Source organism: Gekko japonicus, unplaced genomic scaffold (assembly GCF_001447785.1).
Source record: "Gekko japonicus isolate JY-2015 unplaced genomic scaffold, Gekko_japonicus_V1.1 scaffold604, whole genome shotgun sequence".
NCBI classification, from domain to species: Eukaryota; Metazoa; Chordata; class Lepidosauria; order Squamata; family Gekkonidae; genus Gekko; species Gekko japonicus.
Window position 1 is genome coordinate 826261 of NW_015175374.1, and position 26331 is coordinate 852591.

The window sequence follows — 26331 nt, forward strand, 5'->3', positions numbered from 1 at the left end:
ACTCCCTATGTAATTTATTGATATTTGAATTGTGGTAGTTTTGACCCAACGTGCCCAGAAGAATGGCTTCCATCCAAGACAGTTGTATGTAATTCAGATGTCTGCAACTTGTGAATGTGTAGGTGGGAAGAGACTTGAGGGTTTATGGTTCACTTGGCACCTTTGCTTGGTTTGTTTTGGGATGCTGGAGTGACTGTAACCTTGATTTGAATATTTTGTTTCAGGGTAAATGGGTTTGCATGACGTTTCCTACAAACTAAGGCAGTTCCATGTCTTGCTTGGTAAGCATGTATTTCATTTGCCCTTACTTTCGTTTTGTTTTGGATAGAAACTTGCCTTCTGTGTTTAACAGCCATCATAACAACGTCCTCTTTTTGGCCTTTGGTTCCTTTATCTTTTAAATTACATTTACTAGATTTTTTAAAAATAACAGAGAGGACGGGAGAGTCTGGTTCTTCAAGAACATTGGCCACTGAGAGCCACAGCTACTTTGTTGTGGATTCTTCTTCAGGTTGTAAGAAAGGGCTACAGCCAAGGAAGTGAGAACTCAGTAGTGCTGGTCCACAGTTGATCTGGCTCAGAAACATGTAGCTGTTGAGCACTGTTCTGTGCAGCCACATGTCCAGTTTAAGTTGCTCTGTATGGATTGGCCACACAGCATTTTGGGAAAACACTCAAGAGTCAATTGTCCAGTATGTCCAGATCACAACAACTTTGTCGAAGTTCTCTGAATTAGGAGGCATAACTGTATTTTACTGTTCTTTTACTGTTTGGTGAGGGTTCCAGCCAATGTTCCCTCTAAGCTGTGGGGCCTTGTGAGCAAAAATTCTACTTTGTGAGCTCCTGGCATTAAAGTTGTGAGTGAGCGATTTGGCTACTGCATAAATTAGTTTGCTCTGGAGCCCTCCTTCCTGAGCTAAGGCAAAAATGTGTGAGCCGGAGGCTAAAAAACTGTGAGCTAGCTCACACCAACTCAGCTTAGAGGGAACAGTCAGCTCTTCATACAATTATAGATCAGCCAATAAGAGAGCGCTCATAAGCAGGCCTACTCTCACGCAAGCCCCATTTTATTCAGTGGCGCTTACTCCCAGGAAAGTATTTTTAGGCTTGCATACTAAGGCTATGAATAGGAATACAGCTGTGTGATGTGCAATACATGGTGTATACTGTAACATTTGTGCATTTCAAGGACTGTTCCTGTATTCTACGGACACGAGTTGAATCCTTTGGAGCAGAAAAGCACTCTGAGGACAGCAGCAGTGAAGACTCGGTAAGAGGAAACAAATATTTCCTTGGCCCACATTAATAACTTTAGGCCACTAGCTGTCATGCCATTAAAAAGCATGCCTTGTCATTTTCAGCTAGCCCCGGTTACTGTGTGTCCAAACGGAAATGTCCACTCTATTTAGTCTTGGCAGGGTGTTTCCTTTAGTGCCGCAAAGAAGATTAAGAGCCCCTTCCTTAGAAGTCTGTGGAGTGGTCCGTATGGAGGGCATATCCACTGTGGCTGCCACTGAGTCCTGACTGTGATCCAAGCCTCATATGCACATGCAGATGGCTCTCACCTGGCTGGCTGCGACAGGTAGAAACTGGCAAACACAGCACGGGGCTTTTCCACTTGGCAGCGTCACAGTGTAGAATCTCTGTTGATTTATTAATCAGACCCAGCACTGGATAGATTTTCATTGCTGAGGGTCTTCCTAATTTTACTAGTTGTGTTAATCTCCCTTTTTCAGCTTGTTTTAGAGAGTTTTGTGTATTTTTATTCTTCACTGTTTTAGATATTTTTATTAAGTGGCCTTTTCATTTTAAAAATAAAATATGCAATATATATATATTCTATTTATAGTCTGCCTTTCTCATTGGGACTCAAGGTGGTTTACGCACAGTGAGTCAGTACAAACGACAACAGGGGGCATTCAGTAACCAGTGCATTAGGATTCTAGAAATCTGGAACCACCATAAAGAACTAAAGCACAGCAGAAGTATTCACATGGCACATTAAGTGGTACAGAAATCACATACCTAGGATCCTACTTACAGTATGCTACACGCAGCAGTATAGTCCAAATTAATTATCAGAGCAAGTTTGTAAAACCATATTGTGCAGTGCAGCCCTGTTACCTGTGCAGAAAAGCCCTCTTGAGTAGTTCAGTTTTGCACAGTTTGCAGAAGGCGGGGCGGAGGGAGCTTTTCCGACCTCCAACGGGCAGTTGTTGATTTTGCCCATTTGCAGGTTGGCACCAACAGATGCCCCTGCTGATTTAAGCAAAGCTGCTGTGGATTATTGGGAGAGAGGTGGCCCTGCACAAAAAGAGGGGCCAAGGCCATGAAGGGCGTTGCATGTGATAGCCAATACCTTGAACTGAGCCTGGTAACAGAGGGGCTCTGTGTCTTTTACTGCAGGCCAGTGTAAGAGTTTCTTAACCCACCATATTATTAATCTTACATTTGAGAGGCACCTGGTTAAACTGTACATGGCATTGCAACATGTCCCAGTTCCTGAATTAAAAAGCAAACAAACAACAGAATTACAATTGAAAGGGGCCGTGCATGATTTTTACTATTGGAAATAGCATTCTGTCATCCCCATGCTCCAGTTTTTCACAGATAAAATCACATTAACATTATCATTGCCAGTTTAGCAATTTGAGAGTTGAATAACATTTTTTAAACAGTATGTTTGAGGTAGGGGTGGGGAAGAAGATTGCAGTTCTAACAGAGTGGATAAAATATATGTGTATAAAATTTTTTTAAACATAAACGTCAATGTTTTTGGCCTTGGCTATAAGTTTCTCTTTTAAACAACCTGGTTTAATATTAAACCAGAGTTTAACGCAAACATACAATGTCTTAAAACAGAAAATATGACTGTCTTGGAAAGGCTCCTGCTTTTCTTTGTAAAGAAATGGGGTAGGAAGAATATCCACCATCATACAGCACAGTAGTTCACCACTGATCCCTATGAGACACCTGGTACTCCTATCTTACATCTAGTAACTACCTCAGCAATACAGCTGGCTCAGTGCTCATTGTTTGTGTGCACTCACGTGGTGATGACTTGCTAATCAAAAAGCTGATAGCAATTTTTAGGAACAACACCCCATTTCCAACACCTGTGACTTAATGCAGTTTCTTGATCTAGAATCTTTCCTCCACTTTATTCTGTTCTGGTAGCTGGTATTCGATATAAAATTTAATGGTACCTTTCAGACAGTTGTCCTACACATTATTTTTAAAAATAAAAATAAAAAAACTAGGTGGGTTTTTTGGTATCAATATTATATGGAATAACTGATAAACTGAAATAACTGTTCCAACAGAGCTTTCATTTATGTGCACTTCTGTACTAAAAAGCAATAGGAGGCGGCGCAGCAGTGGTTAGTACCCGTGGCGTGCTGGGATGGCAAATAGAATGGCTTTCGGCATCTGTCTTGGTGACTTCGTAGCAGGCTTGCGCTTTGCAAAGCAAAGCTTCGGCCCTGTTAGCATGTAACAATACGCACTGGTTTATGTACACCGCAGTTTATTGTACAACTCCAAGACATGCACAACAGACCACAGTTTGCAAATCCATTCCAGTCTGCGGCTTGTCTCCTTCCCTGCCTCCAACTTACTCTGTTTGCAACCCATTTGCTGATGGCCGTTTACAATAATTAGGCAGAGAAAGTCAGGGAAGCCTCTGGCAAACAAGCCCCCTCCTCAGTCTCCCCTTCCCCCCTCTTTCTGATCTGCTTTAATGCATTCCCTAAACTCCTTTTTAATCTGAAACAATACAGATCTTTTGCAGCCTCCTTGCAGGCCACCCTTGCCACTTGGCCACATTCCCCAACCTTCTGTTTTCTCAGAAATAATAATCTTCAGAAACAAAACAGGATGACGGCCAGGGCACTCGCTCAGCCTGGCTTCAGATACAAAAGAGGGCTTTGCCAGGAAGAAGGACTTGCAGGTTGTGAATCGCTGTTGACTGTCACTTCATTCCGTGAAGAGTAATTTCTGTTGTGTATATTGGCAAACTGAATGAAAGCATATGATTAAGTGAGATCTTTTGTTCCGCTGTCTTTTAAATTTTCCCACTGGAGAGGCTGAAGCACCATACTTCTGCTTGGTGAGTCATTACTACAGGCGGGGCGGGGGGGGGGGAACATGAGTAAAGGGAAGCAGGGGGGGAAGGCTGATTGTAACTAAACGCAGCTGGAGCAGTTAGGTTTTTCTGTTGCTCTGTGTGGCCTTTTCTGTGTGCAGGAGGCTGAGAGGCATTATGCTCATGAACAAGATTGGGCTTCCTTAGTTTGGCCTTGCAGATGCCACACATAATAGCAAGATAAACAAGCTAGGTACAAACTGTGGTTTAAGCTCCCAGTTTAGCACCCAAAAGCAAACCAGTGTACTGAGCAGCCGGGATTGGAACCTCTCGATAAACTGGTGTTGAATCAAACCTTAGTTTATTGGGGCGTCTGAATGTAGCCTCAGTAGGCCTATTGGTAGGGTGACCAACCAGCTCGAACCAAGAGCACGCAGCATGGCATAGAAGCCTAGTTAAAGGTACGGTTTCTTTCTCCACCTTCCGTGCTTCCTAGAACTTTTTCCAGGCGCAATAGCAGTTGCCAAGCCCACTGTTTGGGCTTCCATGAATGGAGTTCACGCCTTCCTCCAGTTCTTCCTTTTCTTGGTGTGTATCTTGTCTATCCCTTCTCTTTTCAATAATTCGCTTACTGCTGCGGCCTGGATGCATGTGCTTGCTAGACAGGGTACCTCATCTTCCTTCTCCCTTTTTCTGTCTGCCAACTCCATTTCTTCCCCCTCACTTGTTATTCTTTTACCCCCTTCCCTGTTTTCCTTTCCATCCCTCTCCCTCTAAAGTCTCTTTCCCCCATTTCTCCCAAGTCCTTGATCTTTGTTTTCTTATTTCTGCCTGTCTCTTCTTTGCTCTCATCTTTCAGTTCCTCTAAACAGAACGCTTGGATTTTGTCTCAGAGCAACTGATCAGTCTTGACACGCCCAATCCGGTGGTTTAAGAAAAACAGATATATCAACCCCATCCCTAAATTTCAGCCCACCCCTAAATGTAGACAGAATGAAAAGACTTCACGGTTTTTCTCTGAAATATGCTTGGGTTTGGATGTTGGCAGACATGCAAGTCTTTTGTGACATGACGTTGCTGTGTGCATTTTTCAACATTAAAAAAAATGCTTAAAATCTGTTTCTTATTTAGGCAGATGAGTCTGCTGTATTTTGGAGCCAGTCATCTAGAAGAGAAGATGAACAAATATCGTGGTCCTCTGATGTATCACATTATGATCTCCAGGTGGAAATAGGTAACTTGTGATCTGGACAGTGATACCTTCCGCACGGTTTCATAGCCATTGTCTGAATGTTTATCGCACGCAGTGTATAGTGCGATTATTGCACTCTGCTGTGTTTTGCTGCACTTTTGGCTATTTTGCAGTATGAGTCTTTGTTATTTAGTTGTCAGCTGGGTCTGGCAAAATGTTTTGTTTGACTGCATTTGGTGATTGTCCTTTGGATGCTGCTATATTAGCTTCTGCCGAGATCGTGGATCTAAACTAGATTCGGTCTTAAAACTAGCTAATTGGCTGTATCCAGTTTCTGGACGGCAGCCATTCTACAACTTGCTGATCTCGTGTCTAGGATTTTGAGGTTGTTTGAGCGCTAAGCGGTGAAACGATCATTCAGAGAACTGGCAAAGTTGTTAAAAGTGCCAACCTCTTTTGCTGACAGGAAAGGGATGCAACAACGTGACCTCCATCTACCTCGCACGTCATCTCCCTACGGGAACACTGGTGGCCGTCAGGATTACGGATCTGGAGAGATGTTCCGAAGACCACTTGAAAGCCTTGCAAGTAAAAACGGATGTCTCACATTTGAAGGAATAATGGAAGTGAGCTGTAAAGGAAGTCGTGATTTATAAAACTGGGGGGGAAAGTGACATAAAGGCCTAGGAACAAGTACTCGGTTTTCAACCTGTGGGAGGCAAGGTTTCCATGGCGATGAGAGCATCCGCTCCCCCTCAGTCACTTTGTCCACCTGGAAATAGGATGCATTGTCTCCCGCTGGCCCTGTCTGCCGCGGATTATCCATTTGTGATCTTTTGGCAGGCTAGCAGTAATCTTGGGTGCTTGGTCTTTTGTTCCCCCCGCACACCAGCCAAGGGCTTTTGGTGGGCCACTTCCTGTTGACCCTCCCTGCTAGAGATTATCCATTGTGCTTCTGCAATTTTTTTATATCTATAACATTCTTGTAAATGATAACTATATTCAGCGAATGCCAGTGGACACATTAAACGTCCTTCTCAGAAAAAGTGGGCTTTTTGTTTCCATAATGATGGGGTCCAGTTCTTCGATAGGTTGGTGAGACATAAAATACGAAAGGTTGAGAACTGGTGCTCTACGGGGTCATTTAAGAATGGTAACTCTAGGTGTTCTGGACCACAAATGGCATATTACCATAAAGTGTTCAGAAACTATAATCAGATTAAATTCCATTTTTGTCAAGTTGCCACTACAGTTTGGTGTAGTGGTTAGGAGCGTGGACTCTAATCTGGGAGAACCAGGTTTGATTCCCCACTCCTCCACATACAGCTGCTGGTGCGACCTTGGGTCAGTTACAAGTTCTTTCAGAGTTGTTTTCTTACAAGCAGTTCTCAAAAGAGCTCTCTCAGCCCCACCTACCTCCCAGGGTGTCTGTTGTGGGGAGGGGAAGGGAAAGGAGATTGTAAGCTGCTCTGGAACTCCAAGTGAAGGGCGGTATATAAAGCCAATCTCTTCTCTTCTTACATTTCTGACATTGCAAAAATCCACAGGCCCTTCATTCAGAGGTTTTCTGTAGGCGAGTAGTGGACTTGTATGTGAAACCTCAGTCATTGTTTCATAAATGATCGAAACGTTTGCTTGCTCCTCTAGAACGAAGTGACGTTATCCCACGCCTTTCGTCACCCCAATATCATGACCCTTTGGGCGGTGTTCACCACTGGAAGCTGGCTGTGGGTCATTTCTCCTTTCATGGCCTATAGTAAGTACCCCATTTGTAAAAACTAAACAGACAAAAAAAATGTTTATTGTGTCTGCACAGACTGGTTGAGCATAACGGGTACCAGGGTGAGTTATCAAACTGGGGAAAAATATATAACTGAGTGAATTGCTTCCTTTTTTGTTGAAGTCCCTGTTTTGAAGAAAAAAAAAACCAGTGGATCTGTTTACATGAAGGGAGAAGGGGGGGGGGATATTGATCGCTAGGCTAAGGGGAAAACGGTTTTTTACAGGGCTGGCCATTGGAGTGGCACTGTTCCTAGGTGGGCCAGCGAACTGTGTGGAGTAGAAGGGCTGTCCCAGACTTTTATGCCATGTGCTCCGTTATTTTTGGATCACGCACAGTTTCACATGACCTATGAGTTTTTTGGGTTTTTTTCCTGAGCAGCCTCTGCAACACCGAAGGGGGTTCTGGTTTGTGGGTCCTGGTTTTTCTGGTGGTGGCCTCAAAATGTTTGTTGATGTAAATAAACTCATTGACTTACTTTTCAGTTTTCATGCCACTTTCCTAGGTTCTATATCAAAAAAACAAACACTGTGATAAAAATGACAATGACACTTAATAAATCTTATGAACATCAAATTGTATTACAATTGAAACTTTTGCATTAGTAAGGAAAAGTCCATCAGTCTCAATGGGTGCCCGGTTATAAACTCATTTCCCCAATCTTCCTCAGGAATAATCCTATTATATTGAAAGGTGTCAGGCTCTTACTTTCTTCAAATGTTTACAGCTTAACTTCATTTTTACTTTTTTCAAATTATCTTCTGGTTCCATTTTCAAATTATAACAGCTTAACTTCTTTTTTATTTAATTCAAATTATCTTCTAGTTTCATTTTAAGTGTTTCAATTAGGAGCAAGCCAGTTAATTTATTTCTAGTAGTAGCAACCAGTCCTCTTTTCTATCCAGCTGGAAGCCTTCTTTTTTTAAATTGGCTGGCAATTGCTCTCTATCTCAAGTTGCTGGCTCTGTTGCTCTCTAGTTGTTAAGCACATCAGTCCTCTGTTCTAGCCCGGGATCAAAATGTTTGTTGATGTAAATAAACTCATTGACTTACTTTCAGTTTTCATGCCACTTTCCTAGGTTCAGCTGGTCATCTGCTGAGGACTTACTTCCCTGACGGCATGAGCGAAGCCTTGATAGGGAATATCCTGTTTGGCGCCGTCAGCGGCTTAAGCTACATGCACCACCACGGCTATATTCACAGGTATTGTAAAGCAGCGTGTAGGAAAGGTTCAGATGATTGCACTGTGAGAGCTTGTAAGCCCCAGCTATCGTTTTGTCAGTTTTGACTGTAATCAGGCCAGAGCTTGCAGACATTGCGTGTGCCCTTTAAAGGGTGGAGGGAGTGTTTGTATCGCATCTACACTTTAGTAGCTGGTCTTTCTGACATCCCGAAATTCTTCTTTACTGTGATTGACGCCAGCCCAAAGACTTAACACAAGCTGCAGATCTACATTAGACGTTCTCCGCATTTTGTGTGCTTTAGGGGAGTGGCTGTCAGGTTATTGGGATATTTGGTTAATATCACAGAGTTTGCCTGGTCACAGAAGTGCCCCCTCTCCCCCACCTGTGATAGATTGTTGGGCACCATTCGACATAGTAGTTGACGGTTTAGGTTTTTAATTTATAATTTGGTTTTTAAAATGGTAATACTGATTTTACTGTATATTGTTGGAAGCTGCCCTGAGCTCTGCTTTATGGGGAAAGCAGCGGGATATAAATTGAATGAATGAATGAATGAATAAATAAATAAATAGGCCCCTCCTAAAAAAGGTAAACTTACATTTTATTGACGTAGATCTAGTTAACATTCAGGTTGCAGCCGAAAGCGGAAAGAGAGAGAAGCCTAATCTAAAGAGTACTTTCCCTATCACAAATGGCCAGCTTGTCCGGCATCATGTATGTGGGGGTATGAGGGTGCTGTATCTACAGGAGAGACCTGCAGAGACATGTGTCTCCATGGAAGGCCATGTGAAGAGAGGGAGAGGGCAAAGGGACAGAGGAGGAGTCAGAGGGCAGTTCCCAGGTTAAGACAAAGAGAGGTCTCCCATTCAAGGAGATAACACTTTTACATACGTAGAGAGATGTAGCACCCCCCAATGTCCAGCCCTGCTGAGTCGCCCATTCCAACAAAGAGATGGTCGTATACGATCTGTGCCACCCACTATCTCAAGTTGTGTTTCTCAGAATCGTCCTTCTGATTAAAACCTTATTATGTGTGTTTCAGAAGCATCAAAGCCAGCCACATACTGATTTCCGGGGATGGCCTTGTTTACCTGTCTGGCTTAAATCACCTTTACAGTTTAATCAGCAGTGGGCAAAGGTTAAAAGCTGTATATGACTTCCCACAGTTTAGTACATCAGTGCTTCCTTGGCTGAGTCCTGAACTACTGAGACAGGTTAGTAAATGTGGCGCCTTGCTGTGTATGCATATGATCTATATAGATGGAGTTAATTGTCATGGTAGAGCCAGGGAGGCAGGCAGACAAGGGGAGTCACAATACAAGTCCAAAGGTCAGCTGGGAGAGCAGTCAGCAGAGCATTAAACAAGTCCCAAAACACCAGACAAAGCCGTAGTCAAACGTTACCAGAGGTCGGAATACAGGGAGCAAAGCCGAGGGCGTGGTCAGGTTCAAAGCTGGAAGTCAGGAGCCAGAGCTGTCCAAACACAGGCCGAGTCCAAAAGCCACAGAGTCAAACAGGAATCAAGGTGGAGAGCTTCTGGTTCTACGAACGAGGTTGCCAGCACAAATTGCTCATGGCCAGAGGCCCTACTAAATAGTGCTCTGGCCCATTAACTCATTAGCACCTTTGTGTGAGGTCCTGGCTGCTGTTAAAACTCAGGGCTCAAGTATCTCCGCCCTCTTGAATGTGCTTCTTTTCGTCGGCTAGCCAGCTCCTGACATCTCTGATCCCTAAGCCTACTTACAGGTGGGGGAGATACAGGTGGTGAGCTGCTTATGGCCTGCTCAATCCCAGGTGCAAACCGTCCTGTAATTGACTCAGATTGCTGTGTATCCTCCTCAGTACTTACAGTAGGTGCAGATCCTGATGCTTCTTCAGCTCTTAAGGGCACTGAATCCTCCCCTCTTAGGCTGTCAGGAGCTGGCTCTGGGGCTGAGTCAAGGGCAGGCATGACATTAATAGTTCAACCTCCGCCTCTCACTGTGTGTGCCATGAAGTTGTGGCCGACTTATGGCGACCCCAGCCAGGGGCTTTCAAAGCCAGTGCGAAGCAGAGGGGGGTTGCTATGGCCATCCTCTGCAGAGTCTTCGTTGGTGGTCTCCCTTCCACACACCAGCTCCACTTAGCTTTTGCAATCGGACAAGATCAGGCTATGCCATGCCTCCTTCCCCCCCCCCGGCTTTCATTACCCAGCTCCTATATAAAGGATCAGTCTGTTCCCCTGTCCTCAACAGTGCAGCAACACAGAGAGGTCCGGTGTTGCATAACCTTATACTACTTCAGAATTTTATGTTTCAGGAATGGAATTTTTTTTAGTAAATGTTTAATTTTATAGAACGCTCCATCACAGAGGCCCAGGTGAGGTGGGCAAACAATACCATTCCAACAACAACAAAAAAAAATTCCGTTTCTGGCATGAAGAAGCACTTGCATATTTGCAAAGGTAGATATTCAGCTGCTGAGTTTATCAACGCTTTGTTTTCTCCCGCAGGATATATATGGCTATAATGTGAAATCTGACATCTACAGTGTGGGGATTACAGCATGTGAACTAGCTAATGGGCGCGTGCCCTTTCAGGATATGCCTCGCACACAGGTACGCCCAGCTCTTCAGCTTGTTTGCTTAGCACATCTGTTTTAAAGACCTGGTGTATTTAGGCCCCGGTCACACGGGCAGGAAACTGCGGGGGAGAAGTGTGGCTGTTTGCCCTGGGGCAAACTACTGCGCGGTTATGCGATCAGACCTCCCGTGGAGGTCCTGTGGAGGTACCGTGGAGGTTCCATGGCAAGGGAGAGGTGCTGATCACAGGACAAGCCGGCGTGCAACGAAGAAGCGCGCGCCGCGGCAAACTGTTTTTGTGTGTGTGTGTACACGACAAATGCGCATGCTCCGTTGGGTGCGTGTGCGCATCCACAGAGACTTGGACAAAAAAAACACACCTTATTTGCAAGGGGACATGGGCGGGCGCCGGATGCCACTGGAAACGCGATCAGACGCCCGCCCTTGCCCCGCAGTTTCTGGAAGCTAGTACCTCCGAGGTACTAGTTTTTTGCCATGCAGTTTCGGCTGGAAGCCTCGGTTGAGCCACGGGAGTGCTACGCTTCCCAGATGTGCTGGTGAGATCGCGCCCGGAAACTCTACCTGTTTTCCGTCTCACTTGTGTGGCTTCTGTTCCGTGTGACCGCAGCCATTGTTATGAAGAGAAAGGTGGCCGTGATGTTTCTGAAACGACGTTGTCAGGGCTGAGGTGAAAAGGAGGGAGCTTTGATGCTTGTGAGCATGTCCGTCAGGGCTGGATCAAACACACACCACTGCCCCCACCCCCTTTCCTGGCCCTTCTGGTGGCTGCCAAAGGGGACGCAACGCAAGCATTAGCCCTTTCACAAAGCATCGCCTTTGTCTGCCTTCAGCGGTGGCACTGCTTTTCCTCTGTGATCCCCGAGTGGTTAGGACCGTCAGCGAGGCCGGTCCGAGGAGTACAGCCCTCTGTCTCAATCAGCTTCGTTTGTCTTTCACGGTGGTACCTGGTAGTCAGTCTGATTCACTGTGTAGCATTGTGAAAATCAGCACGTGGCCCCTGAATGGCTGCAGAAACAGTAGCGAATGGCAGAAACATGTTACCTGGGGTATAGTGCACCAGCTGCTTTGCTTTCCTTTCCTTTCCTTTCCTTTCCTTTCCTTTCCTTTCCTTTCCTTTCCTTTCCTTTCCTTTCCTTTCCTTTCCTTCTATACCCTTAGAAGCCCGTCAATTCGCAGATCTTGAGCAGCAGAAGATACTTGCTTCATATTTTTTTTTGATGTAAGGACTAAACGGGGTGAGACAGATTTTGCGGTTGCTAGAGTAAACTCAGAATCCTTATCAAAAGAGCCGGGGGTTTCCAGAGCATAGGGGGACAGTTGGTTGATTAAAGGCTTAATATAGTGCAATAAATAAATAAAATAATTTTCAAAGAGCCTGCATTCAAGCAGGGCATGGAAGGACACCAGCTGCTTTGTGAGCGGAGCGGAGAAAGTGAATGTTCACAAATCCGAACTTTTTAAACTAATCTCTCTTCCCCCCCCAAAAAAACCTGCTTTCAACCAAAAAATCAAAGTGGGCATAGCACAGCTCTAATGATAATTTATCCTATGTAGGCTGCGAGAGGCACTGGACATTTTTTTTAATTTGCATTGCCTTAAATTTTCCACCAGATGCTGCTGCAGAAACTTAAAGGCCCACCGTACTGCCCCTGGAGTGTAAATACATTTCCACGCAGTGAATCCAGGATGAAAAATTCCCGGTCGGGGATTGACTCCGGAATTGGCGAGAGCATGACGCACACGACGGCCAGCGAGAGACTGCAGACCCCGCCCAAGACCTTCTCCCCGGCTTTTCATAACCTGATAGAACTCTGCTTGCAGCAGGACCCCGAGAAAAGGTAAACCCTCGGCAACAGGGCAAAAGCGCCGCTAGAATCCATTCGGTTTTTAGTCCTTGTAAAGCACAGTTAAAGTTGCGTGGAGTTCAAACCACTTCTCAAGGGTTTGAAAGCCGCATCTTATCTGTGAGTCTGAAACCATCTCTCCATATATTTTATGTCCTATTGTAAAGATATGTGCTTAAGCTAGCAGTTTTTCAGGGGGGAAGGAAGCAATTTTTCAGGGATGAAATTGGTAGCCCTTCGCAGATGTATGGGGGCTTTTTAATATATATAAGGAAAGCCGAGGTACTCAGGAATCCAGACGCTATGCCTGTCAGGAGAATTTCCGCCTGAAAACACCAAGGCGCCATGCAATAAATGCAAGTCAGAAGCAAGGCTTGTTCACACATCCCCTCCCCACCCCAGCAGCTGCTTCCCAAGACTGGAGGTTGATGTTCCCTCTGAGAGTTGTGGTATAGGTATTTGGGGCACGATCCACTTTTACCACAGGTGTAGCATTCATACGTGAAGAGTCCTGGTGGGACTCACTGGTTTTTCTCACCTCCCCTTTCCTTTGCGTGGTAAAAAAATGTACAGGTCATAAGGATAATCTGACTTATTCTTCCAAAGTGCTACTGTGAGAATGCCGTACCTCCATGGCTAATTGGTAGAACTCTCCGACCTCTCCTTTTCCCTCTCATGGGCTCCAGTGTGTTCAGGGGACTCTGGAAGTGTTAGGGGACTTTGGGAGGAAACAGTGTGTTAGGGGACTTTGGGAGGAAACAGAAAGCGCCCCTGCAAGATGCCCATTCAGTCCTACCCATCTGCCCTGCCGTTGCTTGTACTTCTTAACACCACTAACTTACAAGTGACAGACAAGGAAGGCTGGCTAACACTGACCTCCAGTTCTCCTGTTTCTTCTTGAGCTCTGTGCAGATGCAGCTCTGTGGGTGACTAGTGACAGGGCAGAGGCAAAAACAGAGCTCTCTTGAGACCTGGGGGGGGGGGACAGTGTCCCCCTTTTTATGGGCGCTGTGCCCAAAGTGAAAGTGAATAATGCCTGTTAGAATTCTTGCAAAGTAGGTCTGCAACTGAATCCTTAGTTGGCTGATTTGGCGGGGGTGGTGGTGGTGCATTCTTTAAGGTTAATTTGATTCAGAAATTAGAAAATATTAAGTGATTTTCTTCTGTGACCTTACAATTTAACAGCAACACAAAAAACCCTCTCTTACTGTTCTTTCAGCATCCCTATTTAGGTTTCAAATTCATTTCAACTCTTCTGCCTTTTAATTGATTCATCAGCTTTAAAAAAATCTATAATTGGTTGACAGTCCAGTCGGTATCAAAGCTGTTCAGGTTTGGAGATCCTGAAAAAGAAATGTCTTTTGCTGAGTTTAGAGGGATTTGAAAATATTAAGCCACTTCACCAAGAAGAAATTCTGATTAAAATGGAAAGCGTGTCCTTGATTCCCCCCCCGCCAATTGATCAGCTCTGCTAATACATCACAAGAGACGGGGAAGTTAATTGTCAGCCAGCTCCCTTTGCAAAAGGGTAAAATCCTAAGCTTTGTGTTTTTCTTCCTCCTGGGATCTAGGCCTTCAGCAAGAGGTCTTCTGTCACACGCTTTTTTCAAGCAGGTGAGCCCACTGCGGTTTTTATTAGATGTCCTTAAATGCAGCTAAAATCAATCATGCAGGCTGAGATCTAGAAAACTCACATACACCTTCGCTCTTCCACTGTTGAGCATGAAAAACATTGAAAGAAACCTCTGCTGTGCTCGTCACTGCTAAACTATGGCTGAAGGACTTCTGTTGCAAATGGTCTTATTCTAACCAACAAGCTCATGTAAAAGGATCATAAAAGGGTGCAGTCTGCAGTAATGCCTTGTTATCATAGGTGGCTGTTCACTAGGACATGACATTCCACCTTGTCACTAATACGCTGTTGACAGAAGGTGACATTTAGCAGAGTTTAAGCCAAAGTTTCAGAATCTCAATCAGTCAACAGCTGTGGGATAAAGCTCTTATCTGAATGACTTCAGAATCGTTTGAATAGTTCTGTGGGTCTGAATTCACATCTTTCCAATGCTCATCTCTCCTCTTTCAGGTGAAAGAACAAAGCAAAGGCTCATTACTTTCGCTGTTGTCTCCCGCCATCCAACACACCCAGTCACAAATACCAGTAGTGCATTCGTCAGCTGCCTGGAGTAAGTCTAAGTGCATTTTGACAGATGAGAAAGAGAGATACTGGGAATTCTAGCGTGATTGAAGTCCTACTTGCACCACGTATCTCCCAGGAAAATGTGATATTTTTTTTCTTTGCTGCTTTTCTTTTGTAAAGGTTAAAATATAAACATTGGTGGTATACTTGAAAATGGTAAAAAAAAATGTACAGGTTATACTATAAGGATAATCGGACTTATTCTTCCAAAGTGCTACTGTGAGGATGCCGTATCTCCCTGGCTAATTGGTAGAAGTGCCTACGCTCTCCGACCTCTCCTTTCCCCTCATGGACTCCAGTGTGAAGGCACATGCTTGATGATAAAACAGTAGCTTACCGTGGCACTGAGAACACGTCTGCGTTATTACCAGAGATGCTGACGAGTCTCGTCTTGCTTTAGCTCTGAGGACATGTTCCTGGAGCTCAGGAAGCCCTGTGAGGTGAGCCAAGCAGCTGGCTTGGATGGTAAATTTAAGCCAAAGAGGACTCCCCCCCCCTTTCTCTCTTCCGCCCAACCTTAGCATCTGCCCCAGTGATATGGAGCAATCAGATGACCATGTGAGCCAGCTGAGGAGGAAAAAGTACTTCCAACATCTATCCCCCCCCCCAAATATTCTGGGAGTGCCCAGGATGCCTGGCTGTTAACGCCTGGGAACTACGGTTCGCAGAACATAATGGGGGAGGAAGGAAAGGAGGCAGCTGGTGCACTCTGGGAACAGGGTTCCTAGAACCCCTGATCGTTAATGTCAAGCATTCTCAGAACTGCAGTTCCTAAAACCCGAAGGGGGGGGGGGAGGCTGATGCCACAGAAGCATTTTCTGTCTTCTTGGCTGCTTCATCCTGCCGTCCTCTTATTCCCCATCAAAATGGCAGCTGGATAGAAAGGAGGTGCCTAGATGCTCTTGACCCTCCCAAGGACATCACAGGGTGTGCCGGAGAGCTTAGATTTTCAGCTCTAATAAACAGTTCGTTTAAGCTGGACTCCAAGGTGAGCTGGGGGGGGGGGGGGGCTCATTACTGCCTTTTGAGTGCTGACCTAAAATCTTGTTTCTAGTCTCCCTCCCTGATATTTTTTTACACAGTAATATCCATATAAACACTACATATATAAAGGTTTTTCTTGCCTTTTCTTATTTACAAAAGGCAGTGACAGCATCTATCAGTTCCAAGGGCTTTTCTGTACCCTGGAAACAGCTGTGATTTATTTATTTTTTTTAATGCAAGGTATTCGCCCTCTTCACAAAACCTAACCAAGGCAGAATAAATACCTTTGTTTAAACGGTTAACAAACAACCTGAAATTACTTGATTGTATTGTTTGACGCTTACTCTGAATGGTATCTGGAACGACACCACTCAAAACTCAGGTGTAGCCAGTCTCGAAGTCGGCCGTATTTCGTACAGCATAATCGGCAGGACTTGCGTGTACGGAAAGGGAAGGACATAAATGAGGGCGGGAATGCCCATTGAGCCACACAAATCGATCGTCCACTAAAACTGGTGCATCAGTACATGGCTGTTGGAACCATCCTGCTCCATGCTATCTTAGGAGGCAGTAGGGCCATAAGGAAAGACAACCTTCGCCTGTCTGCATCTTACCTTTTTTTGAGGTTCCTTTTATTGAGCCCAAGTGACAGAAACAGTGAGAAGCAAGAACACAAAAGGTCGGACTGCCAGGCAGCGACAGACTGCTTTCTGTTCTTTTGTATTTTACTGTGAATGACTGAATAAACATGACTGTTAACCAAAATTGATTGCTCTCTGTACGGCATCCGGTTTCAGAGGAGAGGCTTTTAATACCATGAGGTATTTACAAATGTATTTTATTCTTGTACATCTCTATTTGATCATGTAAAGTAGATTATTAGCTTGATTTTTTTGTATAGTTGATAAGAATGTAATCTCACAAAATTAAATCAGATATGTGATGCGGTTAACATCACAAGCATTATTTTGACTAGGAAACTACTGAAGAAAAATTGTGCATTACCAATCTCACTCCCACACGTGTATAACTGGAATAAAATGTACTACTAATTTAAAGCTGTTTTTCGCCTCATCCCTTTCTGATGATATTCTTGTTTTGTTTGGATTTGGGATTGCTTTGAGACCAGACACCCATTTTTTGTGGTATTGTGTGCGCGTGTGCGCATCCGTGTCTGGAAGTCATGGTGACCTCTGGCGACTCCTACTGGGGCATGGAGAACGTTCAGAGAAGTGGTTTGATATTGCCTGCCTCTGAATCCCGGCCCTGGTATTCTTTGGAGGTATCCCATCTAAATACCTACCAGGGTCGGCCCTGCCTAGCTTCTGAGATCTGACGAGACTGGATTTGCCTGGGCCATCTACACACCCATATTAATTGAGCTAATTCAGAGCTTTTGCACATTTCCGGCATTAGAACATGTGATTTATTGGACAAATCCCTCACTACATGAAATTGAAAGGAATGTGTGAGATGCTCAAAAAGTGCTTATTTCCTATCCTCGCTCTTGGTAATCTCACATTTGTCATGCATACCAGTGCATACAATCTATTTAAATGCACATGGAAGATTCCTCACTAGGATTGTGTTTCCAGCCTAGGTAAAAGGACTTTTTTCTATACAACGTCCAGATGAAAGTTTCTTCCTTTCTGTATGCTGAGATGGGCATCGTTTTAATATATCCATACAGTAATTAGCCAGGCAACATGTCTTCTCATGGTGGTTGCTTACCTATAACAGATGTTCAAATGGAAATCCGCACAACCATGCCACTAGAACAACGGACCTGTACAGAGCAAAGTTGAGAACCTTCTAGAGCCTAAACTAAGGAGCCTATGACCAAGTAATAGCTAAATTCGAGTGCAGTAGCACCCTAGAGACCAACAAGGGGTTTTGGTATGAGCGTTCAAGAGTCAAGAAGCTGGACTCACATCTTGCTCTTTGAATGCAGACCGACACGACTATCCTCTGTTGCTTCCTCCAAGCGGTCGGCTCTTTCTCTGGTAGAAGAACCATTACTGTCATAGGAAGGCTCTTTAAGCTGGAGGGAGGCTTCAGGCTTCACTGAGCAAGGTGGTAGGAGGACACAAGCTTGTATCAATCACTGAACTGTGTGGCAGGCACCAGGATGGATAAATGGGGATCCCAGCTTCCGTTCAGAGAACTTTGGTACCAGTCTCTGTAAACAGCCTCCGGCGTGAGATGTTTTGAATGAAGATGAGAGAGTGGTCCTCCTGAGTGGCTTCTTGGGGAGCAGCCGGGGAGTAGGGGCAGAGCAGTGGGGAAGAGAAGACGGACCACCTTTCTGAGAGGTGTCTTCAAGTTGCCACTCTAGGAGTTTGACACCCAAGGAAGGGCTGTGGGGACAATGGCAATGCCAGGGATGACCGATCCCTCTAATGTGTTTTCAGAACTCACTGTGGTGAAGAAATGGGTGGTCACTACTGAGGGAGTTATTGGTGTTGGTGCCATCAGCAAAGAACAACTTGCACCCCTTGAAGATGTGGGGCTTGATACTGAGATGACTAATATGGGGGTGTGAGGAAAGGGGTGGCTCTATCCGTGCTGGACTCAAACAGGTGAAGCTCCAGCTCAGTTCTGAAGGAGCCACAGTGCCTGGACCAGAGCGATCTCGATTGGTGGCTTGACAGTGTAGCGTATGAAACCAATGCCAGTGCTGGAAGGCTTCAGTGTGTGCTGGCACTTCTCTCCCCTAGTGGCGTTTGATGGTATGAAGCATTTGCAGGAGGGAGGAGAGAGTGTCTGTAGGCCCTTCCGCTCTGGCAAAGAGGAGGGCCGTGCCCCACTCAGAAACAGCACCGCGTTCTATCTGTATAAAATACCGGGACAGGTATCTGGATAGCACATACTAGCCTCACAACATCCCCGTGAGGTAGGTTAGACGGAGAGTTTGGGGGCCGGCCCAGGGTCACCCAGCGAGGTTCCATGGCAGAGGATTCAAACCTGGATCTCCGAGCTCCTAGTCTGACAGTCTAACCACTATACCATGCGGGATATCAATGATAAATCCTTTTTTTTTAGAAAATGTGTAAAATTAACCAATATGAACTAGAATGCTGAGATATATTTTTTAAAGAAACCAGACCTTTTGGAGAAAATTTACACGTCCCAGAACTCAATAAGCACTTACAAAGTACGCTTTATTTCTCACTACAGGTATGGACGATATTAACATACGAAATACACACACAGTTGGTTTAGGCACAGACAGTTTCCATCTAACCATTATTTTGGGATCTTGTGTTCTGCCTTAATACATTTTGAAGAATCCAGAGTACCATCTCCAATAGTTCTGGATTCATTTTTAATATTTGTTCTTGATTGTCCGGCGTCCCTGATAACGAGCTTGCAGAAATTCTTGGATTCTCAACTGCAGATGAATTTGTCACAAGTGACCTGAGCAATTCTTTAGCTGTGGCAGCAACGCCGGGAGCAGAGCTTGGTCTTGCAGAATGAGGTGCCTGGCTAGGGCCGCCTTCTGGGGCCTTCCCTAAATCTATAAGAGCCCTTTCTATTGCTTTCTCAAGATGCTTAAAAGTGTCCATGTCTAAATCAAGTACGCCTGCAATGTTCTAAATAAAACCAGATAAAGTTGTTTAAGCATTCAGGTGTACAATAACAGTAATCATGACGATGACAAACTTCTTCATTACAGTGAATCTCTTACAAAGTTTTTCAGATCTCAAAATGTCGGCTCACTGCAGAATCAAACACACACTGCTCTTCGTCCACTTGGTACGCCCACTTCATTTGTCCAACTCCTATAATTGCTAACATCTATACATTAGGTTAATTCCAGAAAGAATGAGATCTCGTATCTAATAGACACAGCGCTAGCTGTCTGTCATCTGTGAGCTCTCCTCCATTGGTTGAACTGCTGGGATGTCATAGACTGTTCATAAAAATAAAATAAATTAAAAAAATAAAAAGTCTAAGGGATAAGAAATACCATACAAGATTGCTAGTTTTGCTATTACATTAATACAGTGGACAAAATGTCGATGAAGGAAAAGGATGGCCACGGAGGCAATATGTGTTCTTTCTATAAGCTGTGTGCCAGCCACAAGGGCGCAGAGTTGGAATGGCTGCCTCCCAATCATGGAGCCTCCTCCCATTACAGAAGTGGCCTAAGCCAAATTTCAGAAACATTGAAGGAAATCCTTGATTAGGTTTGCCTTCGCAGCTCCCAGCTAAGGGCTTTTTCGCATCCTCATTATCCTCACTTGTAAGTTCCCGTTAATTGGGAGGGTTTTTTTCCCCTTGTTCCACATGTGTTTGACCCTCTAGTGGTCAATTTGACATTACATTGGTTTATGGCTGGCATAAAAACCTTAAGTTTAAATCTGGAAGGAGACGTAAACCTATGTAATATCGAATCGACCACTAGAGGGAACAAAACATGCGCAGAGCAGAACCACCACCACCACCCTGGGAAGCAACAGGAACTTACAAGCGAGGCAAATGAGAATTCAGAAGAGCCCCAAGATAGAAAAGGGCGGGGCTGTATGAGAATATGGAAAATATGTACGGAATATGTATAAGAATACGGAAAAGCCCTAAGATAGAAGGGGAGAGGGCTGTATGTGGAAATGTGTTGATTGTTTTGCTTTCTGTTACCTTCCCTGAATCTTACAAATGGGGTACGCTATAAATCTAGATAAAATAAGGATAAAGAAACACTAGGAAGAATTGTCTAATATGGCCTACGGCTGGGGTGCTTAATGATAGGCAAAGAAAGCTTTGGTGTAGGAGGAAGCGGGGAACTTGGGAGTAAAAAAATAGTAAGTTGAGCAGTAGTTAAGGCGGTCAGCAATGCTTAAAGCACTAAAGTTTACCTAGTGATTGAAACTAACAAGCCTAAAGTTAGAATTCACCTCTCTGTTAGACATTTTAGCTAGCACAATGCTTGCAGAAACTACCAGAAGATGACTTTAACATGTGCCCTATTCACTGAACTGACAAAATGTTCTTGGATAGTGTGGTATCACTGTGGGAGTAGAAGAAGACCTGGACTTCTCTCCCCCCCCCGCCCCCGGCCACCATTAAAAGGGCTACATATTGAGACGTGATCATCCTTTAACAGGTTTAAAAATAGTTCAGATCTAAAAATGCGGCGGGCACAGAAAGAGAATGGGTAGGTCCATACATACACAGAGAAGTGAGGGTGTTATTCAGAAATGCTATCCAACAGCCACTAGGAACAGACACAAAAGAAAAACAACACACCCTTTTGCATGCTGGCCACTCGATCAAGACCTAGTCTGACCTAGTTTGGCAGGATAGAAACATTGAATTTGAATACAGCAGTTAATAATAGCTCTACAGCACCACTCTAAGGTCTCTGAAACACTCTTATCGGTACACATCGAAAGCAACACTGTTGAGTGAAATCTGCTGGTTCATAATCCAAGCAACTTGTAAGCGCTGGGTTTGTTGGGTGCAGTTTAACCACCTGGTATTAAACTTTTTTAAGGCAGTACAGGAATCCTCGCTTTAAGGTTTGCCATATTTCTTCATGTATATTCAGCTTCAACATTTATGTTGAACAGCAAGCCTACGAACCTGACCTGCTACCGATTAGGAAAAGATAAATGCATAAAAGAACACTGTCCTATATATATCCGGGTGTCCTATTTATCGTCTTTTTCATGCACAAGATTCAGACAATCACGGTTCTTACCGGTGCATTTCCTGATGTATGCCAGGAAGTTGGAAATTTAGTCAAAGATGGTTTGTCTGGAAGATTTTTCCCAAAATTTTGTAGGTGTGGGTCAGATGAGACAGCTATCTTGCTAAATGATTTTTTGGGCCGGGCCTCATCTCGTTTCTTCTCTTGTTTCAGCCTCAAGCTTTCCGTTCTCACCACACTAGGGGACACTGTTGTCTTAATATTCTTCTTGTTATCCGTCAGGCTTAGTTTCGGAGAAGGTGGTTCACAGTGCTTTCTGCCTTTCTCTTTTACAACATCCTTCTTAACTCCTTGTTGCAGATAGTGTGACACAGTATCCTTTCTGGAAGACTTCTCAGGCTTCTTCCTGCTTTTGGATTTCTGATGAAGTCTGCTTGACAGCTTTGCTTCTTCCTCAGATTCGGAATGCAAATAGAGAAACGTCTGAGGGTTTACTGGAAAGGTGGGCTTGGAGAGATAACCTGGAGGCCTAGAGAGGTAATTTTTAAGTTCTGTTTGGACACCAATATCATGAGCACTCAGAAAAGACGATGAGGTGAATGGTTCAGATAGTCTTGTGAAAGTTGAAGAGCTGTATGGTTCAGATATTCTTGTCAAAGATGAAGAGGTAAATGGACCAGATATCCTTGTCAAAGGTTCATCGAATGGCTTGTTCCTTAACACAGGTTCATACCCTCTCTTTGAATTTGGCATGTCTGGTTTATCAGAGCTTTGCAACCTGCGGCTTTCTTTCTTAGAACTTTGTTTTACTTTTTTGGGAGGATGTGTGGAACCATTGGTCTGAGTTTCTCTGTGTGTCGTTTCCACATCAAAAGCACTGTTTACAGAAGAGTCTGGCTTTTCTCCTTTTAAGGCTACTTTTTTGGGAGGGGTCATGAAACCACTGGTTTGAGTTTCTTTGTGCACTGCTTCTCCTTCAAAAACATTGCTTACAGGAAGGTCTGGTTTTTCACCTAAGCCAAGCTTTTCACCCGAAAATATTCTGCTAAGACTGTCCTTCAAATGACTTTTTTCTTTCTCAGATACATTGATGGTAGTACCTCCAGGTGAACTTTCTTCAGTGTTAAGCAAAGATACACTGTGGCATTCATCCTTTATTTCTACCTCTTTGCTTATCCCTGTTTCCGAGCTGCTCTGTAGGGGAAGATCCTTAAAGTTCTTCTGTAGAACAGATGTTAAACCTTTTATTTCCGATTCTGAGAGTTTGTCTCTGTGACCTTCTTTCAAAATTCTGTTCAAGAGAGACTTGAGATTTTTTAATTCTTCTTCCGAAAACCTGTCTTGTAGGCTTTGAGTTAAGGAGGATGTGGAATGTGCAATTTCTCCCTTTTTGAACAAGACTTTTTCATTATTTCCTTTGGGTAGCGTCTCTTCAGTTACCACTGGGAAAAAATGTTCAAGTACTTTCTTCAACTCTTCCTCTGTAATCAATCCTATTTCTGAAAGTCTTTCCAAAAGATGATCTTGGATCTTTTTGTTTAATACCAACTTTAAACTGGCAACTTCACTTTCTGAAAGCGTGTCCAAAACAAAGTTCTGAATACTTTCACTGAACGCAGACTTTCGTTTCGTTGCATGCATTTCAGGAAGATTCTCCTTAGAGGAAACCTGGCTTCCTTCAGGTAAATTTTTCTCCAGTGCCATTGTGAATTCATCTTTCACATTCAAGGACAACTGCTGGCACACCTTTTCAAAGTCTTCTTTTGTACTCAATCCAGTTTCTGAAGGTTTGTCTTTAAGTTGATCTTGGAGTCCTTTGTTTAGAAATGACTTTAGACTGGCTATTTCTGTTTTTAAAAGTGTTTCAATCAGAGCGTCATTAACAGTTTTGCTTGGTTCAGATTTGGGACTTAGTTCCGAAAGTTTAATAGTATCTAGTGATTTCTTAGTTAGCTCTGTTTCTGTGCTCGTTGGTAATCTTACTCTGATGATTTCCAATGATTTTGGGGGGGCTTCCTCATCTAAGCCCATCTCTGTGTTGGTTCCTGCTAGTGAACTGCTATGGCTTTTATGACGCAAAGCAGATTCTCTGTCATCCATTTTGCTTTCCAATAGATTGGTCTTTCCTAAGGCCAGCTGGTTTCCTTGACTGCCTAGCATGGACCCAGTTTCAGAACTTTCTCCTAACTGACTGTCACTTAGCGATTTTAATGTTATGATGTCAGCTTGTGATATTCTTTCCTTGGACAAACGTTTCTTTCTCTTGACCAAATCCTCATCAGCAGAACTTGAGATGGAAACCTTCTTATAATCCTCCGCTAGCTCCGTGCCTGGAATTATCCCATGTGCAGAGAGTTTTCCCATGAGGCTGGCTTGCAAGTTCTGACTCGCAGCCGCCTTCAAATTACTTATGTCCTGTTCTGACAGCCTCTCTACAGAGCATGGTTTTCTTCCCACGAGTGAGTGTTTCCCCTTCGCATCTGGCAAGCTCTCCGTGGTATCCATGCTGTCCTCTAGTTCTTCGGATACCTCAGCTTCCAAGAGTCTCTCTTCCACAAGGTTTTCAACATGTTTGCTTAAAAGGGATTTGAGTGCTATTACGTTTGTAAGTCTGCTAATAAGGAAGTCTTCAACAGACCTCTTGAAAGAAGCACAGGCCTCTTCCGATTCTGGTAGCGCTTTTTCAAGCTGCTTCTGAGAGAGATCGGATTCAGTTGTCAGGGGCTTTGGTTCTTTATCTGTCTGTATGGGAAGCTGCGGTTCTTCCTCTTCTAGTTCAATTTTTTTTTCTAGTAGTCTTAGTATAGAAAGCTGCTTACCGCCCTTAACTAACTTTGCATCTGAACTACTGGCAGCTTTTGTTGGAGACGCCTGATGAGGTGGATCTTGGTCTTCTCGTTCTTTGCTTTCGAGATACGGGTGCCTTTTTTCTAAATGACTGAATGTTTCGTCTGCTTTGCCTTTAGGAAGTCCAGGGGGTTCTACTCCTTTGATATGTCTCAAGAAAGGTTCAAACTTGTCCCCAGTGAAAACCGCTTCCTGGAACTGTAAAGACAAGAGAGGCAGACAGAAACTAAGACAAAAATGTGATATTTTCAAGGCTTCAATATGGATATGGAAGACAGGAAATATGGGGATCCCATCTTATATAGGCACTGTGCCCATACATGAAGGATCATCTTGAGGAATGTGTGTATGTGTGTGTGTAAAGTGCTATCAAGTCGCAACCAATTTATGGCAACCCTAGCAAGGGGCTTCCAAGGCAAGTGAGAAGCAGAGTGCTTTGCCATTGGCTTTCCTCTGTAGAGTCTTCCTTGGTGGTCTCCCTTCCCTGCTTAGAGACTGGCCTATACCACAACATCTTCCCCCAGGGAGGAATTAGTAAAGTTCACAGATTAGGAACCAAACCAAATGCGTTTCAGCCATGAGGCCTTCCTCAGCTGTTTAAATCTGTACAATACATACTATGCAGTGTTTTTGTTGAAATTACAACATGCCTGACCAAAGCACTGAACATCGAAATGGAAACATTTTTACATGGGATCAGTATCTTTGTTGTTACAAGTTCAAAGACTTCCGTTATTTCCGTTACTTAAAGACAAGTTAAAAAAATTCTGTCCTCTTTAAACTGGCTCTGATATTGAAGGAGGAAGGCAAGACAGTCAGCAAGTAGGAGGGACATCATAAGACAATCTCCCCCCCAAAAATGTATTTCAGAAAGCACTGGACCTTTTGAAAGTCGTAGGTACTAACTTTGTCCTTGCATGCTGCCTCTCCAAAGCTGCTTGATGTGGCTCCCGACAAAAAGCAACCAAACGGAGAATAAAAATATAGCAATAAAACAATTCAACATGAATCAGGTAAACGAAAAGCATGCCAATAAAAAAAACAGGCCGTGGTGTAAAAACACGTAAAACAGTGCAGTCTAAAATGATACTGGTAAAACAGTCTGCAGGACTGGAACAGCCAGTACAGAAAGTAGCTGAAAATCCAGCAAGTGAGGTGCTTATTGGACACAGGAAGTGTGACAAAGTCAGATTACTGCCACCTGTTGTACTGTTTTACACACACACACACACACACACACAATTTTGATAGAAAATGCTGTCAGGCAGCATCCCCTCACCCACGCTTATTCAACTCTAGTATATGGAGTTCTAATCATGCTGAATCTTCTATGCCGGCTATTTCTTACCTCAGCTTCTTTCCAAGGCCACTGTGGTAGAATTTCATTAACTGATTCTAGAAACAATTAACCAAAACAGAAGGTTAAGACATCCAAGTACAAAAGATATATGCTTTTTAAATGTATTTTTTATTTTAGCTCTCAAATATGTTACATTCCTTTACAATTAGTTATTATAGTTTTATAAAACCTAAAAATACATTCCATAGCATAATGGGCCAAAACGCTAGAATGGGATTGTTAACCTTTTTGGGCTTGTGGGCAACTTTGGAATTCTGAAATGGGGGGGGAGGTACAGTTAAAAAATGGCTGCTGCAGGAGGCACCCCCCCCCCCGAGGAAATCCAAGTGGAGAGGAAAAGATGGGTAGTTTAAAAAATACACTGTGAAAGAGGAGAGAATAAAACTAACACTGCGGTAGCACCTGCTGTGAAAGCATTATTATTTTAATCTGCACAGCCTAATAGATCTCAACCGGCCAATCAGAAGTCATGCAAGGCAAAAGTCCCGCCTGTCCCCACCCACTTCCTGAAAATACTTGGTGGGCACCAGGCAAGGTGGCAGCTGGTGCTACGGCATCCGTGGGTGCTGTGTTGGGGGGGGGGCCTGCACTAGAATCACTTTTTGTAACCATGTACTGCCCACTATCT

The 26331-nt window shown here is 44.0% G+C and overlaps 1 protein-coding gene across 3 annotated transcripts; it reads left to right on the forward strand.

Annotated features, from left to right (window-relative positions):
- The first annotated feature begins 221 nt into the window (after nt 1–221).
- Nucleotides 222–15029, forward strand: STRADB (STE20-related kinase adaptor beta). 3 transcript variants are annotated; one of them, XM_015425518.1, is made up of 11 exons: nt 222–281; nt 1190–1270; nt 5216–5318; nt 5743–5864; nt 6924–7032; nt 8136–8259; nt 9283–9454; nt 10732–10836; nt 12433–12659; nt 14237–14279; nt 14749–15029. In XM_015425518.1, exons 1-11 carry the CDS (start codon nt 270–272, stop codon nt 14899–14901), a joined length of 1251 nt encoding a protein of 416 aa, XP_015281004.1. In that variant the 5' UTR covers nt 222–269; the 3' UTR covers nt 14902–15029. The 3 variants fall into 3 exon arrangements, with proteins under 3 accessions (XP_015281004.1, XP_015281005.1, XP_015281006.1); XM_015425519.1 differs by lacking the exon at nt 14237–14279 and having other exon boundaries at nt 14749–14822; XM_015425520.1 differs by lacking the exons at nt 222–281; nt 1190–1270; nt 5216–5318 and having other exon boundaries at nt 5833–5902.
- The last annotated feature ends 11302 nt before the right edge of the window (nt 15030–26331 follow it).

Excerpts from the sequence above, each read along its gene's own strand:
- STRADB (XM_015425518.1), top strand. Across the intron at positions 12,660-14,236 it reads CAGCAGGACCCCGAGAAAAG|GCCTTCAGCAAGAGGTCTTC; the intron begins GTAAACCCTCGG and ends CCTGGGATCTAG. Across the intron at positions 14,280-14,748 it reads CACACGCTTTTTTCAAGCAG|GTGAAAGAACAAAGCAAAGG; the intron begins GTGAGCCCACTG and ends CTCCTCTTTCAG.